The sequence below is a fragment of the Gallus gallus genome, chromosome 14 (genome assembly GCF_016699485.2).
Source record: "Gallus gallus isolate bGalGal1 chromosome 14, bGalGal1.mat.broiler.GRCg7b, whole genome shotgun sequence".
In the NCBI taxonomy this organism is placed as follows: Eukaryota; Metazoa; Chordata; class Aves; order Galliformes; family Phasianidae; genus Gallus; species Gallus gallus.
In genome coordinates, this window is record NC_052545.1 from 2,617,378 (window position 1) to 2,638,751 (window position 21,374).

General features: G+C 51.7%; 2 protein-coding genes across 5 annotated transcripts; both read right to left on the reverse strand.

Annotated features, from left to right (window-relative positions):
• Window positions 1–287: 287 nt before the first annotated feature.
• TMEM184A (transmembrane protein 184A) lies at window positions 288–10,320 on the reverse strand. Of its 3 annotated transcripts, XM_040647846.2 has the most exons (10): window positions 8,699–10,320; window positions 8,174–8,551; window positions 5,231–5,455; window positions 4,668–4,833; window positions 3,855–3,945; window positions 3,689–3,764; window positions 3,080–3,171; window positions 2,559–2,728; window positions 2,282–2,479; window positions 288–1,862 (listed from the first exon to the last, which is right to left on the reverse strand). In XM_040647846.2, the coding sequence occupies exons 3-10, from the start codon at window positions 5,453–5,455 to the stop codon at window positions 1,612–1,614; spliced, it is 1,269 nt and encodes a 422-aa protein (XP_040503780.1). In that variant the 5' UTR covers window positions 8,174–8,551; window positions 8,699–10,320; the 3' UTR covers window positions 288–1,611. The 3 variants fall into 3 exon arrangements, with proteins under 3 accessions (XP_040503780.1, XP_001232943.2, XP_004945191.1); XM_001232942.7 differs by lacking the exons at window positions 8,174–8,551; window positions 8,699–10,320 and adding an exon at window positions 7,935–8,017; XM_004945134.5 differs by lacking the exons at window positions 8,174–8,551; window positions 8,699–10,320 and adding an exon at window positions 6,724–8,017.
• On the reverse strand, window positions 9,802–13,230 carry PSMG3 (proteasome assembly chaperone 3). 2 transcript variants are annotated; one of them, XM_046900604.1, is made up of 3 exons: window positions 13,087–13,230; window positions 12,123–12,340; window positions 9,802–10,448 (listed from the first exon to the last, which is right to left on the reverse strand). In XM_046900604.1, exons 2-3 carry the CDS (start codon window positions 12,336–12,338, stop codon window positions 10,296–10,298), a joined length of 369 nt encoding a protein of 122 aa, XP_046756560.1. In that variant the 5' UTR covers window positions 12,339–12,340; window positions 13,087–13,230; the 3' UTR covers window positions 9,802–10,295. The 2 variants fall into 2 exon arrangements, with proteins under 2 accessions (XP_046756560.1, NP_001264468.1); NM_001277539.2 differs by lacking the exon at window positions 13,087–13,230 and having other exon boundaries at window positions 12,123–12,571.
• Between the last annotated feature and the right edge of the window lie 8,144 nt (window positions 13,231–21,374).

Genomic DNA, 21,374 nt, shown 5'->3' on the forward strand with positions numbered 1-21,374 from the left:
GGGTTTGGCTCGGCTGCAGAGGACCCAACAGCTCGGAACTGCTGCATCCACAGCTTTGGAGGAGTTGCAGTGCATGGTGGGGACACGCTGCTTATGGAGGGAGAGGGATGAACACAAGCCCTGTGGGAACGTCGGAGTGTGGAGGATGCTGTGTGTGCAGGTATTTCTGCTGGGCCAGCACCAAGGGGCAGGGAGGACGTGCAGCTTAAGAGCATCAGCATTAGAGCAGGAGCGGGCAGAGTGTGGGCTCTGCTCGCTGAGCTAAGTGAAAACGCTCGTTCAGCCCATGGTAGAAATTGCTGTTTATTAGAAAAAAAAAATCATAAATAATTTCCTCTTGCAATTCACACTTTGCAGCTCAAGAGCAGGGAATAAAACAACACTAGGAGCTGTAAAACAGCTATAAGCCTCACCCATGAGTTTGTTTGTCGTGTGACTGCAAATCAAAGGCTCCAGACTTGCCCCTGTCCTTCTGCTGCCCAGCTCCCACCCCAACCTACAGACAGCCCGTGCCCAAATAAGTTCCCAAAGGGATCATCTGATTAACAGCAGGGGAACAGAAATAGGAGAAAATAAAATTGGAGAGGAAGTTTAACAGAAAGACAGAGAAAATCTGTCAGGCTCAGCCCTGCGTACCTTCTCAGAGCCCCGGCAGGGTGATGGGTTTGTGGGATGCTGTGGTGCTCTGGGTAATGGCTCACACAGCCCTCATGCTGCTGAGCTCCCCAGGGCCTCCAGCGTCTGCTGATTCTGGTCTTGCAGCACTTGCCTCTTGCATGCAGGGACAGGGGATGGAGAGGAGTTAGGAGGAACAGACAGTTCCCGGTCGGTGCATTCCTACCACCACCAGTCACAGTCTGGTTCCCTAATAATGGCTCTGATAAGAAAGCTGGAATCCCTTTTAACTCCTGATCCGCTTGCAGATAAATGGGTTCAGACGTAAACAAGCTCCTCTGTCACTGCAGCTTACAGGAATGCAGCTGCAGGACTGCGCGGTGAGGTTCAGGAGGGGTCCCACTGCTGATCCCAGGAGATCAGCTGCATCCCCATCTGAAGGCAGAGGAGGATGAGTTGCTCTTCCTCCTGGTAAAGGGCTCCTGCACAACTCTGTGGGCTTTTTGAGGGGAAGGAGAGAGGAAAACATAAAAATAAGGCATGATGTCTTTCAAATGTTACCAGGTTTTGAGGTGAAGTGAAGTCACCTTCCTGCACTGCTTTTCTCCGTGGGGCCCTGGAGATCATTTTTTTACCCGAATCAGGAGAAAGTAGAGCAGGACTGTGCTGAGAAAAGCAATTCTGGCAGGCCTCGGTGCTGTTTGCAGGTAACAGGAGGGTGAGGAGGCCAGTCTGTCCAACGGCACTGAGGGCTGGCACCCAGATTGGCAGTGAAGCAAAGAGCACAGTCCCTAACACCTCGGAGACGAGTCAGAAGCTGGCACTATTTTAACCTTCCCCTGGTTATTGCATCTTCCCTTTTAGGGACTGGCTTTACGAGTAGAGTTCCCGGCTCTCCTCCTTCCAGCATGCCTACATGACCAGGTTGTCACAGCCTTGAGTCCCCCCGTCCTTGCATTTCAGCCTCTCCAGAGTCTCTGTGCCCTCGGATATCTCCTACAGCTCCTCGTCCGACAGGATCAGCACTCTCTTCTCGATGTTTTTGCTCTTCCTGCCTCCTGCTCCCTCTGCCCTGCAGGCCACGTGCCCGTTCTCGCCCGGCGCCTTGTGCTCTGCCTCCTGCATGGCCTGCTGGGTGTACTGCTGGTAGGTGGGCGAGAAGTTGTGGATGGCATCCTGCACGATGTCCTGAGGGCTCATCGTCTCCTTCAGCCCGCTTGAGATGCTCTGCATCGGGGCAAGGTTTGCTGAAAAACAGAGCAGGAGGTGATGGGGAATCAGATGGCCAACAGCCCGAGTGCTTCAAGACCGCAGTGATGAACTTCCCTAGAAATTCAAGATCACGGCCTCACCGTGGACCACATCTCACTGCGGGACAAGGGAGCTTACAGTGGTGAGCACCAAGGAGGAGGAAGGCAAATCCAGCTCTACGTTTTGCAGAGGATGGATCCTCTCCAGCAGTGTGTGCTGTAATGCCAAAATCTCCTAATTCTGCCTATCCACACCAAGGTATCTTTTCCTGTCACAAGCAGTTGAGGGAGAAGGAACTCATGGAGCACAGGAGGAGGCTCCTTTACTGTTTTTTTTACCATCCCATCGTAGTGCTATAAGAGGTTGTCCTTTCCCTATCCACTGGTGAAAGGAGGCAGAAGAGAGGAACAGTTACCTGTTGAGTTTTCTTTCTTCTCTCTGTACACCCGGCAGCTAAAAGCGTAGCGCAGGGCAATGGAAGCAAAGAGCATCTCAATGCAGATGATGAAGTTCTGGTAGCCAGCAGCCACTGTCCCAGCTCCCACCTCCTTCCCGTCGATGATCTGAACTTCGGGGATCACCCCGCATTTCTCCAGGATTGCCAGCAGTGTCCCTGTGCAGGGGAAGGGAGAGGGATCAGCTCCGGACCGCCCCTCCGGGCTGTATGGTGCTGCAAGGAGGCTGGGACGCACCTTGCCAGAAGGAGAGGAAGATGACAGCCTTGATGGTGAGGAACTTGAGGACCGGCTCAAAAGGGCGCAGCAGGTCCATGGTGGCGAAGTAGAAGAGGAAGAGGGCATAAAGAGCCAGGCTGACAGAGAAGTTGTAGATGATGGTGATGTAGAGATAGCCGCTTCGGACACTGCGGGGGGAGAGCAAGCTGCTGAGTGAACACAGCTGGGGGCAAAGAGGGAAGGAGGGGAGCAGGGGGGGATGTGCATGGCTGTGCCATGGGGGGCAGCCCAGCCCAGCCCAGCCCAGATGAGGAAGGTGGAGCAGAGGCTGCTGTCACTTTTGTATTTTGGCTTTCGAGCGTTTGGTCCAAATCTTGCCTGGGGATAGTGGGGCTGTTCTTGGGTTCTTTGGGCTCCGTGTGGTCTCACTACCTGGCGAGGGCCAGCAGGTCCCCCCATCCCCTCCGATGGAGCAGGGACCATCCTGTCCCCTTCCCCCAGGAGATGCCCTCCTCCCAGCCCCCCCCCAGCATCCTCACTTGAAGTCCCCGTCGTGGTACTTCCCGAATGCCTGCAGGATGATGGTGACAATCGCCATGAGGGGTTTCACAATGCAGAACTGAAGCGTGGCCTGCACAGGGGAGAAACACCATGCACAGGGCAGGAGTGACTTCCTGCCTCCCCCCAGCCCCATCACAGCCAACTCTCTGCTGCTGGGATGGAGGAGCGAGCGCTTCTCCATTGCAGGAGTGATCCGAACCAGCAGGCAGGAGGGAGCAAGGCCGTGCACCCTGAGTGCTCCCAAAAAGCAGCATAGCCACTCCGAGGAGGAGGGGGGCTCAGGGACAGAGCGGTGCCTCCAGCCTGCAGCGCAGCACTGGGCAGTCAGGGAGCCGGCCAGCCAACCTGAGGCTGGGCAGAGATAAAAATCTCCGCGCTGCAGTGGGAGGGGACCCTGACTCAGCAGTGAGTCAGAGCAAGGACAGCAAGCGCAGCGCCCTGCTGCTGGCCAGGTGCCGACAGAGAGAAAAACAATGAGCATCTGGGTGAGATTTGCCTTTGGGTAAGGGACCCACTGCAACACAGCCCCAAGAGCCCCCATCCCTTGCTGTGGAGGGGAGTTGCAGTGCTCCCCACCGGGTACCCACCTGCTTGCAGAAGCGCAGGAACCCAATAGAGTAGGACATGCCCTGTAGGCAGCAGGTCCCATACAAGCAGCTAGACCTGGAGGCAGAAGCCGAGGAGATGCTGTTGGGCAACAGGATGGGGAAAACAGGCAGAGGGCTGAGGAGCTGGTGGTGTGCCACCACTTACGCAATGGGTTTCCCTCGGATCTCAGTCATGATGGTGCTCTCCCCACCGAGGTACTCAAAGCACAGGCTCAGGAAGCTGTAAATCACAAAGGCTGACAAGAAAAGGGCAGACATGGTCAGCAGGGCTGGTGGTAGAGATTGGGGGGGGCCTTACATTTCACCTCCCTTCCTGCTCAGATGTCTGCTCGTCCACCCAGCACGTTATCAGGGTTTGGGACAACGGTGTGAGTGCATAGAAGGCCACCAGCAGGTTGAATCCACCTGAGCCAGATGCACAATGCCACGTCTACAGACTAAATGTGTTTTACTGCAGACACAGCAGCTCCACCGTGCACACGCAACCCCTGCATGCAGAGAATGTGGTGGGCATAGGATGTACCAGCAGCAACCAAGGATGCACATTTGAGCATGTGCAGGAGGAGGGCGATGGCCAAAGACCTTCATGGGAGGACATTAACTCACAAGCTCTCTCTGCACCTCAAAACATCCCAACTGCCTGATTTCATAGGTAAGCCTGCCTTTTTCTTTGGAAAAACAGTTTTTCTACCTCAAAGGTAGGCAGAAATCCTTTCCCCTGGGAATGTGGCCAGATGCTGGGCTCCCAAAGCCTGCAGGTGCCCCATGGGCCTCCTCTCCCTGCTGCTGGTAGAGCAGGAAGGGGGAAAGCTCCAAATGGTGGCGGGGAGAGCTGAAAGCAAAAGCAATGGAGATCCAGCACGGTGTGCAAGCCAGGATGCTGCAGAGACACGGGGCAGAGGAGGAGAGCCCTGCTCTGCTGTTAGCATCCCTGCTGACGTAGCTGCCCTGTGCTCACCCTCATAGCAGTCGCGCACCGAGTCGAAGTAGACATAGTACTGGTGGCTGCCGAGGAGCAGGAGGCTGAGCCATGAGTCGAAGGCATAGATGGGCACGATGAAAAGGATGCGGATGATGTAGCGCTGCTCCTTGGGGATGGTGTAGTTCCTCAGGTGCATGTAGATCTGTAAGGGAGAGCATGCCTGTTGTGCAGAGCTGGGGCAAGGACTGATGGGCCTGAGCTTAACTCGGTGCTCTGAGGCAGGGGCTCACTCCGGGGCAGCCCCAGCAGTGTGGGTCTGTGCAGCGTCACAGAATGTGCCTACTGATGGGGTGCTGCAAGGCTGCGTGCCCAAAGGCACAGCTGTGCGGTGCTGGATATGCTCCCGCTGAGTGCTGCCTCGTGCCTCTCCCAGCTCCAGCAGCCACAGGGTAAAGTCCACCCTCCCGATATGGAGATTTCCCTTCCACCAGCTGCAGGAGGAAACACCCACCTGGGGGTAAGGATTTGCAGTGAGATGGTGGGAAACAACGGCTTTGCCCCAGCACCAACCCAGAGCTGTGACCCCATCCTGCCCATACCTGGTGGAAGGTGACGATGAGCGCCGACCACACGAAGACGCCGGAGATGACCCGTGCTGTCGTCGTGGTCAGGAAGAGCTGCTGGCCATCCTGGGAGTTGTTGTGGGCAGCTGTGAGCAGGGTGAGGGCTGGGGATGGGGTGGCAGAGGCCAGCCTGGCAGCCGTGCCCGGCCCTGGGGAGCTGGGTGCCGCGGGAGAGGGCCAAGCACGGGTGGCATTACTCATCTGTGGGAGGGAGAGGCACGGGGAGTGGTGTGGGATGGAGGTGAACTGGTGAGGGGGAAGGTCCCAGCAAGTTTCCCTGCCCACAAATCTCCGGTGAGCTTTTCTCCTCCCCGTGCCTTTTCCAGCGTGGCCCTCACCCAAGCCAGCCTATTCTCCGTGGTCAGGGCTGCTTCACTCAGCAGGAAAATGCAAACGTCCTTCAAGAGCAGATCCTTGCATCTGCAAGGAGGTGTCTCCAGTCCCCATATCCCCCAAAACACACACTTCTTCCTCCCAGCCACGCTCCCTCTGGTTTTCTCAGGGGTCACCATTCCTTGAGAAATGAAAAGGTCTGCCCACACTCCTGCACTCAGGTATTCACACCTGTAGCTCAGGACCTCTCCCACTGGGCACCAGAACATCCCTATGGGTGCACATCATTATCCTGGGAGCCCAGAGAACGTTGCTATCCTTATGGTCCACCCCCAAATTTGGCTTCTTTCCTTCTGAGTGACCTGCTAATGGCCAGCTCCAGGGTTCATCAGAAGAGGGAGGTTTGGCATCACCCAGGGAGTTCAGGCAGGCAGCAACCATTGGCCATCTCATGATCAAAAGGTCCTGGTGTGCCAGCCCAGGCAGCAGCAGGCGGTCTGGGGATGCTGGAGCACTCCTGCATCTCTGCAGGATCCTCGTGGGCAGCTCTGCCCTCCTCAAAGCCTCTCACCCCAGCATTCCCAGCACAGAGCACTCTGCAGCTCAGCCAGCAAGGACCAACCTAATAATACGCTCTTATTTATAGGGCAGCTTTATATCTCAAGGCCAACAGATGCACAGGCTGCCATGTTTGGCCTCTCTCTGAGCTATCTATGGAAACCTGCTTTTTCCACAAGTATAACAACAGCAGTAAAAAGAAAAAAAAAAAAAAAGCAGCAAGCAGAGCTCTAACAATACAGACACTCCTCAGCACATTGTTAATAAACAAAGATTTTAGCTGCTGGGTAACTATTGCCCAGAGGAAAACCTGAAGGCACAGACTGGTGAGAGGCAAGAAGATATCTGCCAGAGATAAGCGTGGTGGGGGACAACCTGGATCCACTTAAACACAGCCAACAGCCCAAAGCCCAGCTCGCCCGGCAGCTCCCTCTCCACAAACCCCAACTCCAAGGGAGGAAACTCAGCCGGTGTCAGATCAGCAGCCCTAAAAATACCTCCCCCGGCCCCCTCCCGCTGTCTGTAAGTGGAGATGCCCGGCGCTGGGTGCCGTGGGCTGGCTGTGTCCCAGGGGGTACCTGCGGCCGCAGTGGGCTCTCGGGGCAGCAGGAGCAGAGGGTTTTCCTCCGTGCAGCTGTCGTCACCCTGCCCAGGCCGGCAGGAAGCAGGATCCCGGGGAGGGATCTGTTCTTTGGACAGCCCTTGTAAACATTAACAGGAGGCCAGGGAGAGCCGGCGGCACGGGCAGGAGGGAGGAAGCCGTGTCGGGACCCTTCCACGGCAAGACCCTTCCCCACAGCTCGTTTTGGGGATGCCCTGTGTCAGGTTTGGCAGTTTTCACTCTGCTCAAGCTTCGTGCTGGGGAAGAGCACAATCCGGGCTGCTCCATGGGACATGGCAGAGAGCTGTGTTCAGCACCAGACCCATTTATTCTGCCTTCAGCCCGGCGCCGTGCTACAGATGCTTGGCCCAAGCTGCCCCAGCTCCTATTAGCTTTCACAGCCCGGCTGTGCAGCAAGCAGCGTGGCACCAGCGGCCTTCCTGGCAGGCTCTCCCGCATTGTAAAACTCTTAACGCGTCGCAGCAAGTCATTAAAAACAAAAGCCTCGGTGCCACTCAGAGACAGGGCTCCCAGCTCCAGAGGTAACCAGATCCCGGCCGTGCAAGGTAGCCGGGCAACTCAATGCAGCCAACGGCCCATTTGCTTCCAAAACAAAGGCAGCCAGGAGGTGCGAGGGTAATTTTAGCCCCAAAACTCAGCTCGACAGGACGGCACATCCCAGCAGCAGCTCTCAGACATGGGGCAGACACCTTCTGTGCTCAGACTGCCTGCTCTGCTCGATCCCTGGGATACTGGAGGCGCTCAGTGAGAGCTGAAACCACGGACAGTGCAGTGGGTTTGGGCATGCTGTCTGCAGGATCGCTCTGTCTGGGCCACACTGCTGGCGAGGGGAGATGGCTGACCTGCACCCAGGGACGGGAGCGGCCAGGCTGCGTCCTGCCAGCACCAGGCACTCCTTTCCTGCTGATTGCTTCCAGATAAAGCTCAGCTCGGGGCTGTTTATGAGCAGCCTCTCTATACCACCCCCACACCACCAGGAGGAAGTACCTATAGCACATATAACCAAGGCAGAGCAGCACCCAGCCCTCCATCAAGCCCATACGGAAGAGCAGGCGATGCATGCGCCTCAGGCTCTGCCCCACCGCCCACAGGTGCACGGGGCCAACCTCTGCCCCGCTGGCCGAACCCCACCCGGCCACCGTGCCCCGATCCCGAGGCCCCACTCACCCTACGGGGCTCCTCCAGCCGCGGGCCGTGGCTGCGTCCCGCCGTGCACCTGCCTCCGCATCCCCTGCGCCCTCCTCCAGCTCAGACTCCTCCTCCGGGCACCTTCCCAGCAGGACACTGCCAGCCCCGCTCCCTCACTGCACCCGGGGGGGGCTCAGCCCCGGCCCTCTGTGCCCTCCCCATAGCAGCCAGGACAGCAGGTAGGGCTTTACCTCCTGCAGAAAAGCTGCCAAACGTACCTTTCCAGTCTGCCCCGTTTGGCGCTCACGCCCGGAAAGCAAACAGGGCTGGAAGGCTCGGGAGCTGCTGCCCTGCGTTTGTGGTGAGCGCTGCCTGGGTGGCAAAAGCAGTTCTTGTTGCGATTGAGAATTAATCCCTCCTGGAGGATAGCGATGACTAAAAGGCAGACATCTGGTTGTACAAGCAGCCAGGCTGGGGAGGCTGTTTTTTGGGGCAGGCCTTCCCTTGGTTTACTGCAGAACAGAGCAAACTTGAAGGACCAGCTGCTCGTGGTCTGACTTATCGCCTGCAGAAAGGCAGCAAGATGAGATGCTGTGGCTCTGAGCATCAAATGGGGGAGAGCACCACGTCCTCTTTGCTCACCGCTGCGTGCAGACCTGGTTGCAAAAAGAACCAGGAAAGCACGGTAGGTAACCAGGGTCAGCTTTCAGGTAGTAACACATGAGGTTTTTAGGGCACAGAGGCAGTGAGGCAGCGTATCGCCACAGGGGAAGATGTGGTTTACATTGAATTTGCCAACTCACATATGGCTTATAAAGACACCGGAGCTAAGGGCACCAAAGGAGCACCAGCAGCTGGGAAATAGGCTGCATTCTGCATTGGGAGGTCTCCACTAGCAAAGATGAACGTTAACAGATCCCACATCGCTCTCTCAGCCCTCCTAGGCTGAAAAAAAAATTAAAAAAAAAAAAAGAAGAAATGTAAAAGAGGGAAAATTTGGAGTTCTGACAGATGCAAATTTTCGGTTCTTGGAAGCACAGTTTGGAAAATTATTTTTAGATGAAATTTCTGTCAAGGGCAGCTGCAAGCCTGCAGTTTTTGAATGTGCTCTTAAAAAAAAAAGTTTCCTTTCTCATTATCCTTTAAAACACTGTAAGTAACCATTAGTTCGGAAGAAAGAGTCCTTTCGAAATGCATTTTCTGCTTTTGTGCTTTTAGGGGATTTTGTTTTTTTAGCAACAGAAGTGATCCAGCAGTAGGATCTGCACGGGGAACGGACAGCCTCTGTGCTGGTTCTGCTGATACTGCTGGGTAGCAGCACAGCACACGTCTTCTCTGCCCTGAATCTGCCCTTGGTCTGCTCAGTTAAGTTCATCAACGACAGAAGGGTGTAACAGCTTACTTAAAAATGCACTACTCGGTGCTACCTGCTCCAAGAAGAGGAAAAAACAAACGTGCTTTCCAAGCAAACAGCACAAGTTGGGCTGTTAAAGGTTGCTTTTACTCATACGACCTCACATAACAGCACTTTCTTTCAATGGACTCAGCCAACAGCCCCCTGTGTAACCCACAAAGCCCTCCTGTCCCCACGTCTGCTGTCAGTGCTCCAGCAGGGGCAGCTTGTTGCAGGAGGCCCAGAGCAATGCACGTGCTGTCCCTCTGAAGTGCTACTACCACATCATATGGAAGCAACCAACACTTTGCCTTTTTCTCACTAATTTGGGTCCCTTTCTGCCACCTCTGACATCAGTTTCCGTGAAATCAGAACACTGCAATTATTTACCTCTCTTCAAAACGTGACTGAAAGCGAAGAGCAGATTCAGAATACATCAGGAGGGGACTGACATAAGGATAAAAGCAGTCATATAGGAGTAATTACCTTAAAAAAAAGCAGGCAAGGAAAATCTTTCCTATTATGCAATTGCTGTTTATTTGTTACGGAGGCTTGTATTTCAATTGAGGTGATTTTCACAGAGCAAAAAAAAAAAACCAACCCACCAACCAACCATGTAAAATTAGATTCATCAGTGTTTCTTTTACTCACTCTGCACTGGGTGTTCCCCTTTGCGGTGCAGCGGAGCTACAGAGCCTGGCATCCATCGCTCCTGGGGACACAAACGCAGAGCTGTGATGTTTCCCAGATAGACATCCCTCCCCAGGTGGCAAAAATAACATCTCAGTTGTGTACTGAGGCAACTGTTCTCATCTCATCACCAACAAACCTGTCACAGCAACAAAACCCACAACCATTCTACACAGTAGAGAAAAAATGCATCACATTCCTAAGCGTGTCCAAAACCAGCACAAAGGCATTCCATCATTTTCGTTTCTTGTCCTCTCAAAAAAGTGGTGATGAGTCACGGACTCCAGATCATTTCCTTGAATCCAGATGGTACGACTTCACCACACTTGGCAGCTCCGGATCACTTCCCGTAGAGCTTGTATTCCTTCCATGGTCTTGTCCTTCAAAGCCATGGCGAGAAGAACAGGTTTGTTCCCAGCTTCCTGAGACACGAATGCCACCAGGTTTTTGGCACAAACGTGGACGAGGGGCTGAAAAGCAAAGGCATACAGAGGTACACTCACAGCTGCAAAGTCCTCCTGCATGAGTTAGCAGAGGAAGAGCCATGCAGTGACTCGTTCATGGAGCACGTCGAGAACCTGCCTGTGCTGGAGGCTCAGCATTAGTTTGCTGAGCGGTTCCAGCGTGATTGGAAACAGACGCACAGCACGGCTGGTCAGCAAAGCCGAGCCGTGCTATGGGATAATTTAGAAGGCACTTTCTCAACAGACTTAAAATAGAAGAGTTTAGACCTGTGAGTGGCAGCCCAACAACCCACCCTGAAACAACTGAGCTGGAGCTGCACTGCAGTTCTGCACTGCTTTAAGAGTGTTTGGAAAGCTGCTGTTGAGAGTCCTGCAATTCTTCCCACGGCACCAAATATCAGCTTACATACCATGATCAGAACGCCTCTATTCCCATCATAACCAGGTTCCTGAGCACCATGTTCTTGTTGCTGACCGGCCTGTGCTCTGCTGACAAACTCTGTTAGTAAGCTGTCTTGTTTTTGTAATTCCTAGACCTCAAACTGGCATTACATACATAGAATAAAAGCCAGAAAGAAATGCTTAGGCTGAAGCAGGGAAGAAAAGGGATACAACCTTCTTAGTGAGGTCTCTTTAACAACATCCAACTTGTCTAAGTTTTATTGACACCTCTGGTCACGTATTTTTCAGAAGGCTGAGCTAGCATGGCTTTAGCTGCCAGCGTAGCTTGGAATGGTCTCAAACGGGGATGCTCATAGCAACAAGCAGGAAGTCAGCAAATTAAAGTCTCCTTAAAGTTTAGATTGATTAAGTTGGCCACGCCACTCAAAAGCACTGTGTAAAACAGGCACTGCCTACCTCCACAATGAAACACAGAAGCAGCTCAGGGGTGCTGCCATTCAGAATCAGCAGCCACGTCAACCAGGCAAAGCAAAGCTGCCCCCACCCAGGGAAGGCAGGCTGCTGCTGAGGAATGAGAACTGCATGGAGGAGCGGACAGAAAGGGGAACCCACGTGTTGGTACAGCTTTTCCAATCAAGGTTAGCGAGCAACATCTGGCAGCCCAGCCCTGATGGAAAGCCTCATAAATGTGTAGCTCTGTAACTTTTTGCTTTAATGCTTGACCAGCGGATGCTTTGCAAGACACGTTCCCTCCTGCTTTCTCTCCAGCTCTGTGCAACAGTCGATAAAAACTCGTTTTGTTGGAGGAAAACAAATTAAGCTTTATGAAGGGCGGGCGTTGGCAGGCAGAGAGGGCATCTAAAGTGCATCGTGGGGCTGGCAGAGATGAAGGCTGAGGAGGGGGGGGAAGAGACTCAAGAAGGAGAAATCACTGCAACTGGAAGCAAAGCTTACAGAGGCCGAACGTTTGATCCCGCAACCCTGAAAGCGACCCGAGCTGTATCCAACCTCCCATGAGCACAGCGCGGCACCCCGCACCCTGTACCACACAAAGCAGCAGCCCCGCACAGCCCTCGGTTACACCCGACGGCAGACGAACGCGCCCGTTCTCCAGAGGAACCCCTCTTCCCGCACACGCCGTCTTCACACCCATTTCACCGCCGCGCAAACGCCGCTTAACGGCGGTGATTCACGCGCGGGCCCCCTGGCAGCTCGCACGGCCCCGCCTACAGCGCTTCCCCTTCCCTCGGTGCCGCGGCGCCGTGCAGCCGCTCCTACCTCATCCTTGCCCAGCAGCACTTTGGTGCTGAGCGAAGGCCTGCCAACGTTGTCCCCTACGGTGTCGGGGTCCACGTAGACGAGCGTGCCCATCTTGCCGTACTGCGTGACCACCACGAGGACGGCGTTGGAGAACGCGGTGCAAACCACCTCCGTGCGGACCCCGCGCACCGCTTCCTGCCGCCGCTTTGACGTCACCACGGGACTCGCCGCCATCGCTGCGGATGAGGAGCGCGCAACGCGGCTACCAAAAGCCTCCAACCTTCCGTTCGTTGGGTTGGCTTTGTCGCCGCGGTCGATTCCGGAGCGTAAAAGCACCCACGCGTGCGGGCGAGGAGCGGCTGTGCGGGGGAACCAATGCCCCCACGCGGACACCGCTCCACGGCCCGCGCTCCCCTCCCCGCGCCCCGGGCCGAGCTGAGGCCCCGCGCCGCCACACGGCCCGGCCCGCCCCGGCGGAAGCGGCGCCCGTCCCCTCCTCCCATCCCACCGTCCTGCGCGGGCAGATGGCGCGGGGCCGCCATGATGGGGCGGAGCCGCCCGCAGCCCCGCTGTGTGTCTGCCCGGTTGGGCCGCGCTGTGCCGCGGGGGGAGCGGCGGCGCAGCCCTGAGGGCCCCTCCGTGCCCTTCGCTCGTGTCCCGAAGCACAGCACGCGTGTTGCGGCCCTCGTGTGCTGCCTCAAAGAGTAAAGTGTAAAGAAGTGCTCGTGCATCGCGCGCCGTCACGCGGGTGCCGATTCCTGTTCCACCCGCACGTTGTTTGGGTGCTTCTAACGCCGTTTTAATGGCTTTCCTCCAAGGCTGAGTTACACACAGCTCCCACAGCTGGCATTTCTCGGAGCCGTGCAGCTCTGTGCACTCACCCACGTGCTGTGGCCTCTAAAACGCGCCCCTTCCCCTCCGCGCGTTCACTGTTACCGTGCTTTACAAAACGTGCCAGGAAAAGCACTGAACTCCGCGTTACCTCTGCAGGCAATCCCTCCTTTTTGGTTCACTTTACCACCTGTAGCTTCCCGGCAGAGCACGTCGGCTCTGTGCTGAGAGTGCTCGGAGGCACCATCAGAGAGCAGCAGAGCTCCACACAAAGCCCTTCCCCTGCCCAGGCGGTGCTCCGTGCAGCCGGAGAGGCGTCGTTCCTTTGGGCGCTCTGGCCATACACAGCCTGTTTGCCAGCCCTGCCAACAACCAGCGCCGCTCTGTTGCTCACCAGCATCGCTCGAGGCTGTTTGACAGAGATAATAGCAGCTCCTGTCAGCAAAGCCTCCTGTCTCATGGAGGGGTTTACCTCAGGGAACAGAAAGGACCGGATTCTTCCTGCCTGCCGTCCTCGCCAGCCTCTGTTTTATTCTTTATAGAGGACAAACGGAGTCCAATCCTGTTCAGATTTCCGTGGAAACAGCTCTGTCCCCTCAGTACACTTCACTGATTTCCATTAGTTTGGGAGCAAGGAGTTGTTGCAGTTGATTGGAAACCATTTTGGCATGGATCGGAGGTGGGGTACATAGCGAACATGTGAAGCTGACAGCAAGAGGCAGCCGAGCCCTGGATTTTCATCACCAAAAATAAACACACTCAAAAAAACAGGGCTAGCTGTGAAGGAAAAGGCTCAGATTGCTCACCTGACCCGGGCAGGGTGTGGGGCTTTGAGTGGGCAGGGTGTGGGACCTGCCCATGGGACTGCCTGCTGCTCCCCACCGTGCTCTGCCTCAGAAGGACGTGTGTCTGTGCTTGCACTCTGCTTATCTATTGAGCTTTTCATCCAGTGATCCCTAATCACGTAGCAGACATTATTACATTTAGCTTCATAAACTCTCTTTGGACATAAGAGGTTATTAATACACCCCATTTTACGGTCCGAGGGAAATAAAGAATGAAGGCGGTTCAGAAGCCATCACATCCTTGGCTGCCAGGCACCAGGTCTCTTCTTCCATTCCCATGCACTTACAGCTGAGGAAACATAAGTCGTGCGTGTCACTACCTCAATTACTAGCAAAAATCAATGACTATGCAGCCCAATACTTTGACAAGAAAAACTACCCATAATATTGCCGTTTTAAACCTTTATTATTATTTATTCGAGCAGTTTCTTACCACTCTTGCTTTTCTAAATGCTTAAGTGCCTCTGTGTAGTCTGCTTTTTTATAATAATCTCTGCATTTATCTGAAGTGATTTTATAGAGCTAATGCATGGGATCTGCAGAGCATTAGAAATGTTTCCCACTTCCCTTGAAAAGTAGACACGGTGTTTCAGGACATCCATTAATAATCCCTGCTCCTGGGAGCGCCTCGCTATCAAAGTGCTGGGTTGCTTTATTAGTTTACAGGTTATTACTTCTCTAGTTTAGATTTCTCTCTTGTATCTTTTACGATGCAGAATATAGACTGTGAGCTGGAACCTGAGGTGCAGCCAGGCTCTGGTTTGCCCATCCAAGGAGAGAAGAAAGGAATTAGTTTGCTCCCCAGTGCAGGAGCTGCTTGGGAATTCTTCTGACTCTCGTTATGAATCAGCTGCGTGAAGCAGAGCTGCTGCTAAGGACGCTCCTCTGGCCAGCCAATATCCCTGTGCTCCTTTTCCCTGTGTCAGCATCACAGCAAGGTTGGGAGCGTGTGGGTGGTGTGGGGTTAGCGTGCCTTCATGTCAGTGCTCCCAGGGATAACGAATAGCATCATTTCTTCTAACACTGGCCACTCTGGGAGATTTGCTAGTTTGTAAGTTGTATACACCCCTCTCATTGTATGGGACATACCCTGTTTCCTCTGTTGCATGGAAGGCTAAGCCAACAAGCCCCCATGTGCAGGGGGAGAGCTTCAGAAAGGGGCTCCTGAGGCTGCAGAACCTGATATGAGTCAGACAAGTTGCACCCAGGGAAGGACTTGGAACAGCAGAAGTTTTCATGTATTTGGTACACTGAGAATCAGTGTGTCCTACATCTCTTTGCCAAATTTATCCAGAAGTGACTTTAGCACCTACTGAAAGGATAATGGCATTCTTGAAATGCCCAGAATAGCTCCAGTCTGCCTAAAGACTCTGCATTACATCACACAGTCAACCTGGTGCTGTGTAACAGTAATCCTACTCTCAGTATTTGTCATGAGATAACAGCTGCCCAAACTGGGCTCTGTAAGCGGGGGGTGTGGAGCTGATCACGTCGTCACGATGCAAGACTGAGTTTGAGTACCATTTACATAATATTCATTTGTCACATAACAGCCCTACGTTGATGGTGACCGTGACCGTGCCTGCGGATGGAACCATCCATTAACAGTCCCACCCTGTGAGCAGCAGAAGCTTTGCATTACTGGAATGGCTGAGGAAATTGTTTCCACGGATCAGTAAGAGCAGCAGTAATTGCCATAAAGCCCACAATGGTTGATGCAGGAGTTTTTTGGTTGCTCGTGGTGGTCTGTCAGATGAAAGACAGCGTGCAAATAACGGATCATACAAATAATAGTAGCACTGCTTCAAAGAACAAAACTCAGAGCACTCTTTGTTCTTAAGAAGGGTGAAAACACGGAAAATAACAGCGTTTCTCTTGCAGGAACAAGAAGAGAATATCAGAGTGTGGTTATAATACTAATAGTATCATCACTTGTATAAATCACTTAATTGTGGCAGCAAATTAAATACTGCTGTTGTCTAGAAATCAGCCGTAGTTAAAATGATGTGTCTTGATGAGGCAAATGCTTTGTGCTCTGCCAGTAATATATTAGCTCCTCTTCCAAGTGAGAAAACAATTAAAAACTTGGTTGAAAAGGGCATATTTTCTCTGTGGCCACTGATCCCTCAAGTTCTGGAAATAATAAAGTGTTTCTAATAGTTGTTCATTATTACACAGTTGAAGGAGGAAAAATCCGTTTTCTCGTTATGCTCAAGGAGGTTATGAAATTGTTCTGGGAATATTTGAAAATGCAAGAGGCACATAACCAAATGGTTCCAACTTTGGCAATCTATCACTGTCTGCAGCTCATAATGCTGCTGTTAACTTTGGGAGTTATCTGTCAGTGCACGGAGTGGAAAATGAGAATAAATATTTACTTTCAATTCTAAATAACAGGATGATGTGAGGTAAACAGGTCCTGATTTGATTTCGAGGGCTGTGTAACAGAAGTTAAGGCATTACAGGAGGCATTCGCTTTGCAGGAGTTAAATAGATGGAGACACTGAGGCGTCTCCCAGTGAAGCGGACGGCTTTGAGCCCTGGTCATGCAAACGTGATTGTGAGCCCTGGGAATTCCTCCTGGATGCTGGGTGAGGATGGCTGCACCTCATTTTTAAGTTCTTCACACGTTCTGAAGGCAGGGATGGTGGAAATGCCTGGTGTCGGGACGCTTCCTCTTTCAGAGTGCATTGGGTTTGTTTGTTATCTAGTCAAAACTACAAGACTTAGCACACAAAGCATTATAAATGCTGTAGATGCAGATAAAGAAAGGATAACACATTTTTTGGTCATAAATGCTAGAGTTTCATGAAGACACACCACGACAAGGCAAAAGAATGCAGGCAGACACCCTTCAGTGGGTTGTGTGAGCTCCCTGATCCCAATCTTCATCTACCAACACTAACCTGGTTCAGTCTATGAAAAAGTGTGAGGTTTTAAGGATCTGGAAGCCATTCTGAAAGACCGTCACAAGATTGGATCCATGAGGAATATTGGGATTTAAAGGATTTTGTGAGATATAAACACACGCTGCACAAGTTTGCATTTAGAAATACCTCAGATCCTCGTTATCTCCATCTCATAGCACGCGTAGAAGTCACTGTGTCCATTCCTGTCCCAAGAGAGTGCCAGGAGAAACGTGTTTTCTTGGAAGCAGATTTGACATTTCAGAAACCTGCAGAACGTTAAAGCTGAAGTTTAAATTAATTTTAACTGACTACATAAAGAGTTTTATGAACCAACATTAAAAAAAAAAAAGCACTAAAATTGTTTGTTATTACCATCCTAAGTAATGAACTGAAGTCTGTAATAATTGAATAGTGCCTTTGATGTACACCATAAACGTACTCTGTAGAGAACAATGCAATTATACACCGAGGAAAATGGCATGAAAACATGGTCCCCGATTTCACAGGTGCTTATCTATTTCTGTCAAAGAAACATAATCATCAAGAAAAGGGGCTGTGCTCTGAACTTCTGAAGTTTCATCCTGGAGACGAGGTCTGAATATTCCATAAGGAAATCGGTGTGATTCGCCTACTCTCTCTTTTGTCTCTGCAGGAAATGCTCTGTATCAGCCTTCCTCTGCTCTGTGCTTACTTCATTTTGTTTCTCCAGAGGACTCCAAGCTGTTGCTCGTGCTGTTCCTCAGAACTTCACGCGAGCTTCTTCTCCCATCTCTTCCATGAGCATTTTGGAACCGGTTTGCCCTGAAACCCTGAGATCAGAGAATGCTGGGGGATTAGGTTTAAACTTGTTAAACTGAATTAACACTCCCACCACACGCTTCTGGCCTGTGCCAGTCCTTCTAATCTCATTCGGAGTTTAGGATAATTTGTTTAGTCGTGCTGATCAGCTGGAGGTTAATTCAATTGGACTTTGGTTGTTTATTCACGCCCGGATTTGCAAAGTGCCACAGCAGATCCATGAGGTCTCTGTTACAGTTATGAGACGGCTTCATTAGTGTGATGGAGAGTCCATCTGGATGGCTTCTTTTCCTCGCTGCAATAACTAGCTGTCAGGGCTCTCTCCACTGGAACAGTTCCGTATATAACACCTCCCTTTCATTTGTGCCCTACGTGTATTGATTACAACTTAAAATACACTTCTCTGTTCTGATTGCTGGCATTGCCAATGATCTTTCTTAGAGACCTCAGCAGTACTTCAGCTCTGTATTTTAAACCGATACCAGAATTCAACAGGAAAGTACAAATGTGTTTTAAAAGCCATTTGTTGCCAGTAATCCCTTTAATGCAGTGTTTTGGTCCCAGAGAATTCCTGCTCTCCTCAAGGTCTGCTTTCTCCACCGGTGGAATCCTGCCAGCTGTGGGGTGGACCATGGTCAGCCATGTACGTTGCCCAGAACTAACCATCCCAAAGGGGAAGACGAAAAGGAGAAGAAAATTGCATCCTGCTGAAAGCTCCGGAGGAATCTGAGTTGGCAGAACGTTGCTACTCAAACTGGAGCGTGGCCAGGACACCAGGATTAATGATAGCCCAAAATGCCACTTGATTGCGAGCGTTCGGATAACCGTGGATGAAAGCCTTCTCTGAAAAGAGGCTCTTCTGACCGAACAGGGCTCCCTGATGTTGCCTGGGACTTCGCTTCAGGCTTGACTCACTCAGAAAATTGTTGCTATTTGCTTCAGCAGATTTTGAATGGGACAGCACTTGTGAGGTAACAGATCTCCCCTCCACAGCCAGCAGCGCAATGGATGATTTCCAGAGAGGATTCCATGCCGTGGACTGATGTCTCTTTATGGACTTACTGTGATTAGATGCTTCCTGATATAACATGCAAACATTACAAATGGGAGCCTGGAGGGATGCTTGCTGGGGAAGGGTCCTAAAGGAGGAGAAGCCAGGAAAATGCTCAGTGCTGAGAAGGCTCTGGGCCAAGCTGAGCTTCTGCGGCCACATGAAGGCGAAGTAACTGCTTGCATCGTGGAGCTTCTCCTGAGGAGGGGAGAGCCAAGTTTGCCTCATTCTTATTTTATTTTCCTCTCTGAATGCTTCTACTTTCAGCCCTCTACTACATGTTATGGGTTGGGCTGGCAGGAGCACGTGGTGCCCAACAAAGGCTTTGATGATGAAGAGCAGCATTAATCAACATTCCTTCTTGTGCATTTTTGTGTTGTTGTTTCTTTCCAATTGAGCTGTAAATCTGTGCTGAGGAACAGCCATTGACTTTCAAGGAGTGAGGAATGTCCCCACATGTTTGGCCTGCCTCAGGGAGCCCTGCACAGTTACATGCCATGAAATATGGTTTCCAACAGAACAACATTCCCAAAGCCAGCTGGGACCTGCATTACAGCTCAGCACACTTTGCAGCAGCTCATTGCTGTTGGCCCCTCATTTTCCCTGGGAGCCCACTCCTCCCTGCAGCAGCTCAGATTTGTGTTTGAGCCAAGAGATGAATCCCTGAAGGCTTTGCTTCATTTAATATTCCTCTTCCCTGTCTTCATTATTTTTCATTTATAGGCTAACCAGCACCTGAGATGCTCAGTGCTTTTCCTAACTTTCCTTTGACTGGATAAACTTTCACATTAAACATTTTCATCCCCCCCCCGGCCCTGTTGGTGGACTACTGTATAATTCTGTGCTTAAAAAAAGACAGAAAACAGAAAGGTAATCACAAATGCATTTTGCTGAGGAGAGATCAGTGGCCTGACATAAAGGATTGGACATACTATTCCACAGATATCCCTGCAGCTAACAAAATAGGCTGAGCTTGTTCTGTCTGTAGCTCCACCAGGGAAGAATAAGACCAAGGGGCTGTAGGGAAGGCCACGTGCTGATATACTGTTTCATCGAGTCCCGGAACATTGAATGTGCTCTTGATATGCAAGAATAGTCTGAAATCTGCAATCAGCTCCACAAGTGTAATTGAATCTGAGTCAGGAGAAGTGACACCTGCATGATGAAGAAGGCCATTCATTATGCTCTGTTCAGGTCTGTACCATCCTGCTTGTTTGGATGGAGTTCAGCATGTACTATCTCAAGCAGGGAGATCATACAACCATGCTCCATATACTTTCTATATATATTTCTACTACGTGCCAGCCATCTCAATGCCATGCTGATGACTGCATGAGCACACATCATGCTATCTAAATATCTGCTCTATACATATGCATCAGCTTGCAGATGCACATTGGTCTTATGAACACGAATGGGCCAAAATACTTGTAGCAACCTTCACACCAGGCTCACTTTCCTTCATGTGTCTTCACTACTTATAGATCACTGCTCTCCTGGAGATGTCAGTGTCATTTAAGACCAATCCTCTGTCACTGCAGGAGGCCATGATACAGCTTTGATGTCTGCAAGGGTCTGTGATGTTGTGCATCTCACACACGTGCCCCCTCCATAGCCAACAGTAATCGCAAGAGCTTTGTATAGAAGATGAAATGTCTCCAAGACAGTACTTGGAGAGAGAAGGAGAGGCCATATACATCCCCACTGCCTTAAGGGGAATAGAAAAGGGGAAAACACCTGGAAGATCTTCTCATGCTGTCACCAGGAGTGGCCCTTTTGGAGACGGTGCAATGAGGAGCTTTACAGACAAAAATGTCAAAGCCATTTCTGTTGGAAATACCATTCTGACCCATCAGGCCATATTGCTTTGATGGCTCGCTTTTCAAAAGTAACTCCTAGCTTACAGTGCTCTGCTTTGATGATTTTTCAAACATCGCTGCAGTCATTTCGCTTCATGTCAATTTTTCATCCACGCTTTTTTTTTTCTTACAAGGGAAAACAGAGAGCAAAAGAAAACATTTGGTTGACCCAAACTACCCACGGGACAAGCTGGCTTTCTGAGATTTCCAAAATATTGCTTCCTTTTTGCTATTTGGGAGGAAATGTGAGAAGCTCTCATCTGCTGGAGAGAACCCACTCTGCAAAGGCTTTTGATACAGAGACCAAAATCAGAGTGCTGAGCCAGAGCTGGTGCTGAAACACCTCCTTTTACATCTGAATGCAGACTGCTTTCTTGTTCAGCATAGATGTTCAATGTCTTGGCCACACCACTATGTGTCCCCGGGGATGCTGGGCTCGGTGCATTGCCGGGATTGGGGTCCGTGTACCGAAGACTTTATGTCATATGAGATGCATCACAGGGCTTCTTGGCACGGTTCTCCTGTGGGAGGAGCTCGTTTTGGCATTTAGCCTTCAGGGAACCTGGCAGTCCCCACCGTCAGCCCTCAGTGAGGGCACTCAGGTGCCCTTGACAGGTGGCTTAAGTGGAGAAAGCAGCACATCTTGGCAGGGAGCCCGATGAAAAAGCAGCTTTGGCAGGTAGCCTCTGTGCAAGGCAAGCACTTTGCAGCACTGTGTGAGGGGAGGGAAGCACGGTGTGGAGACAGGTAGGAGGGACTGACCTGCTGCAGGCCCTTGGGCTTTGCACTCAAGGTTGGATCTTCATGTTCTCTTCCTACATCAGATGGGAAACATCTGCCATTTCTCCACATTTTGAAGAAGTCTTACCAAAATCCCTTCCATGTGATGTATTGGTATATATACACACACCTAAAATCAGCTACTGAAAGCAGGAGGAAAAGTTATTGTGAAAATCAGCCGTGTCCTCCAGGGACCA

Coding starts and splice junctions, on each gene's coding strand:
- PSMG3 (XM_046900604.1), bottom strand. CDS start 12,338: ATGGCGGCGAGTCCCGTGGTGACGTCAAAGCGGCGGCAGGAAGCGGTG. Junction 10,449..12,122: donor TGCTGCTGGGCAAGGATGAG/GTAGGAGCGGCT, acceptor TTTGCTTTTCAG/CCCCTCGTCCACGTTTGTGC.
- TMEM184A (XM_040647846.2), bottom strand. CDS start 5,455: ATGAGTAATGCCACCCGTGCTTGGCCCTCTCCCGCGGCACCCAGCTCC. Junction 4,834..5,230: donor TCATCGTCACCTTCCACCAG/GTATGGGCAGGA, acceptor TCTCCCTTACAG/ATCTACATGCACCTGAGGAA. Junction 3,172..3,688: donor TCCTGCGCTTCTGCAAGCAG/GTGGGTACCCGG, acceptor TCCCCTGTGCAG/GCCACGCTTCAGTTCTGCAT.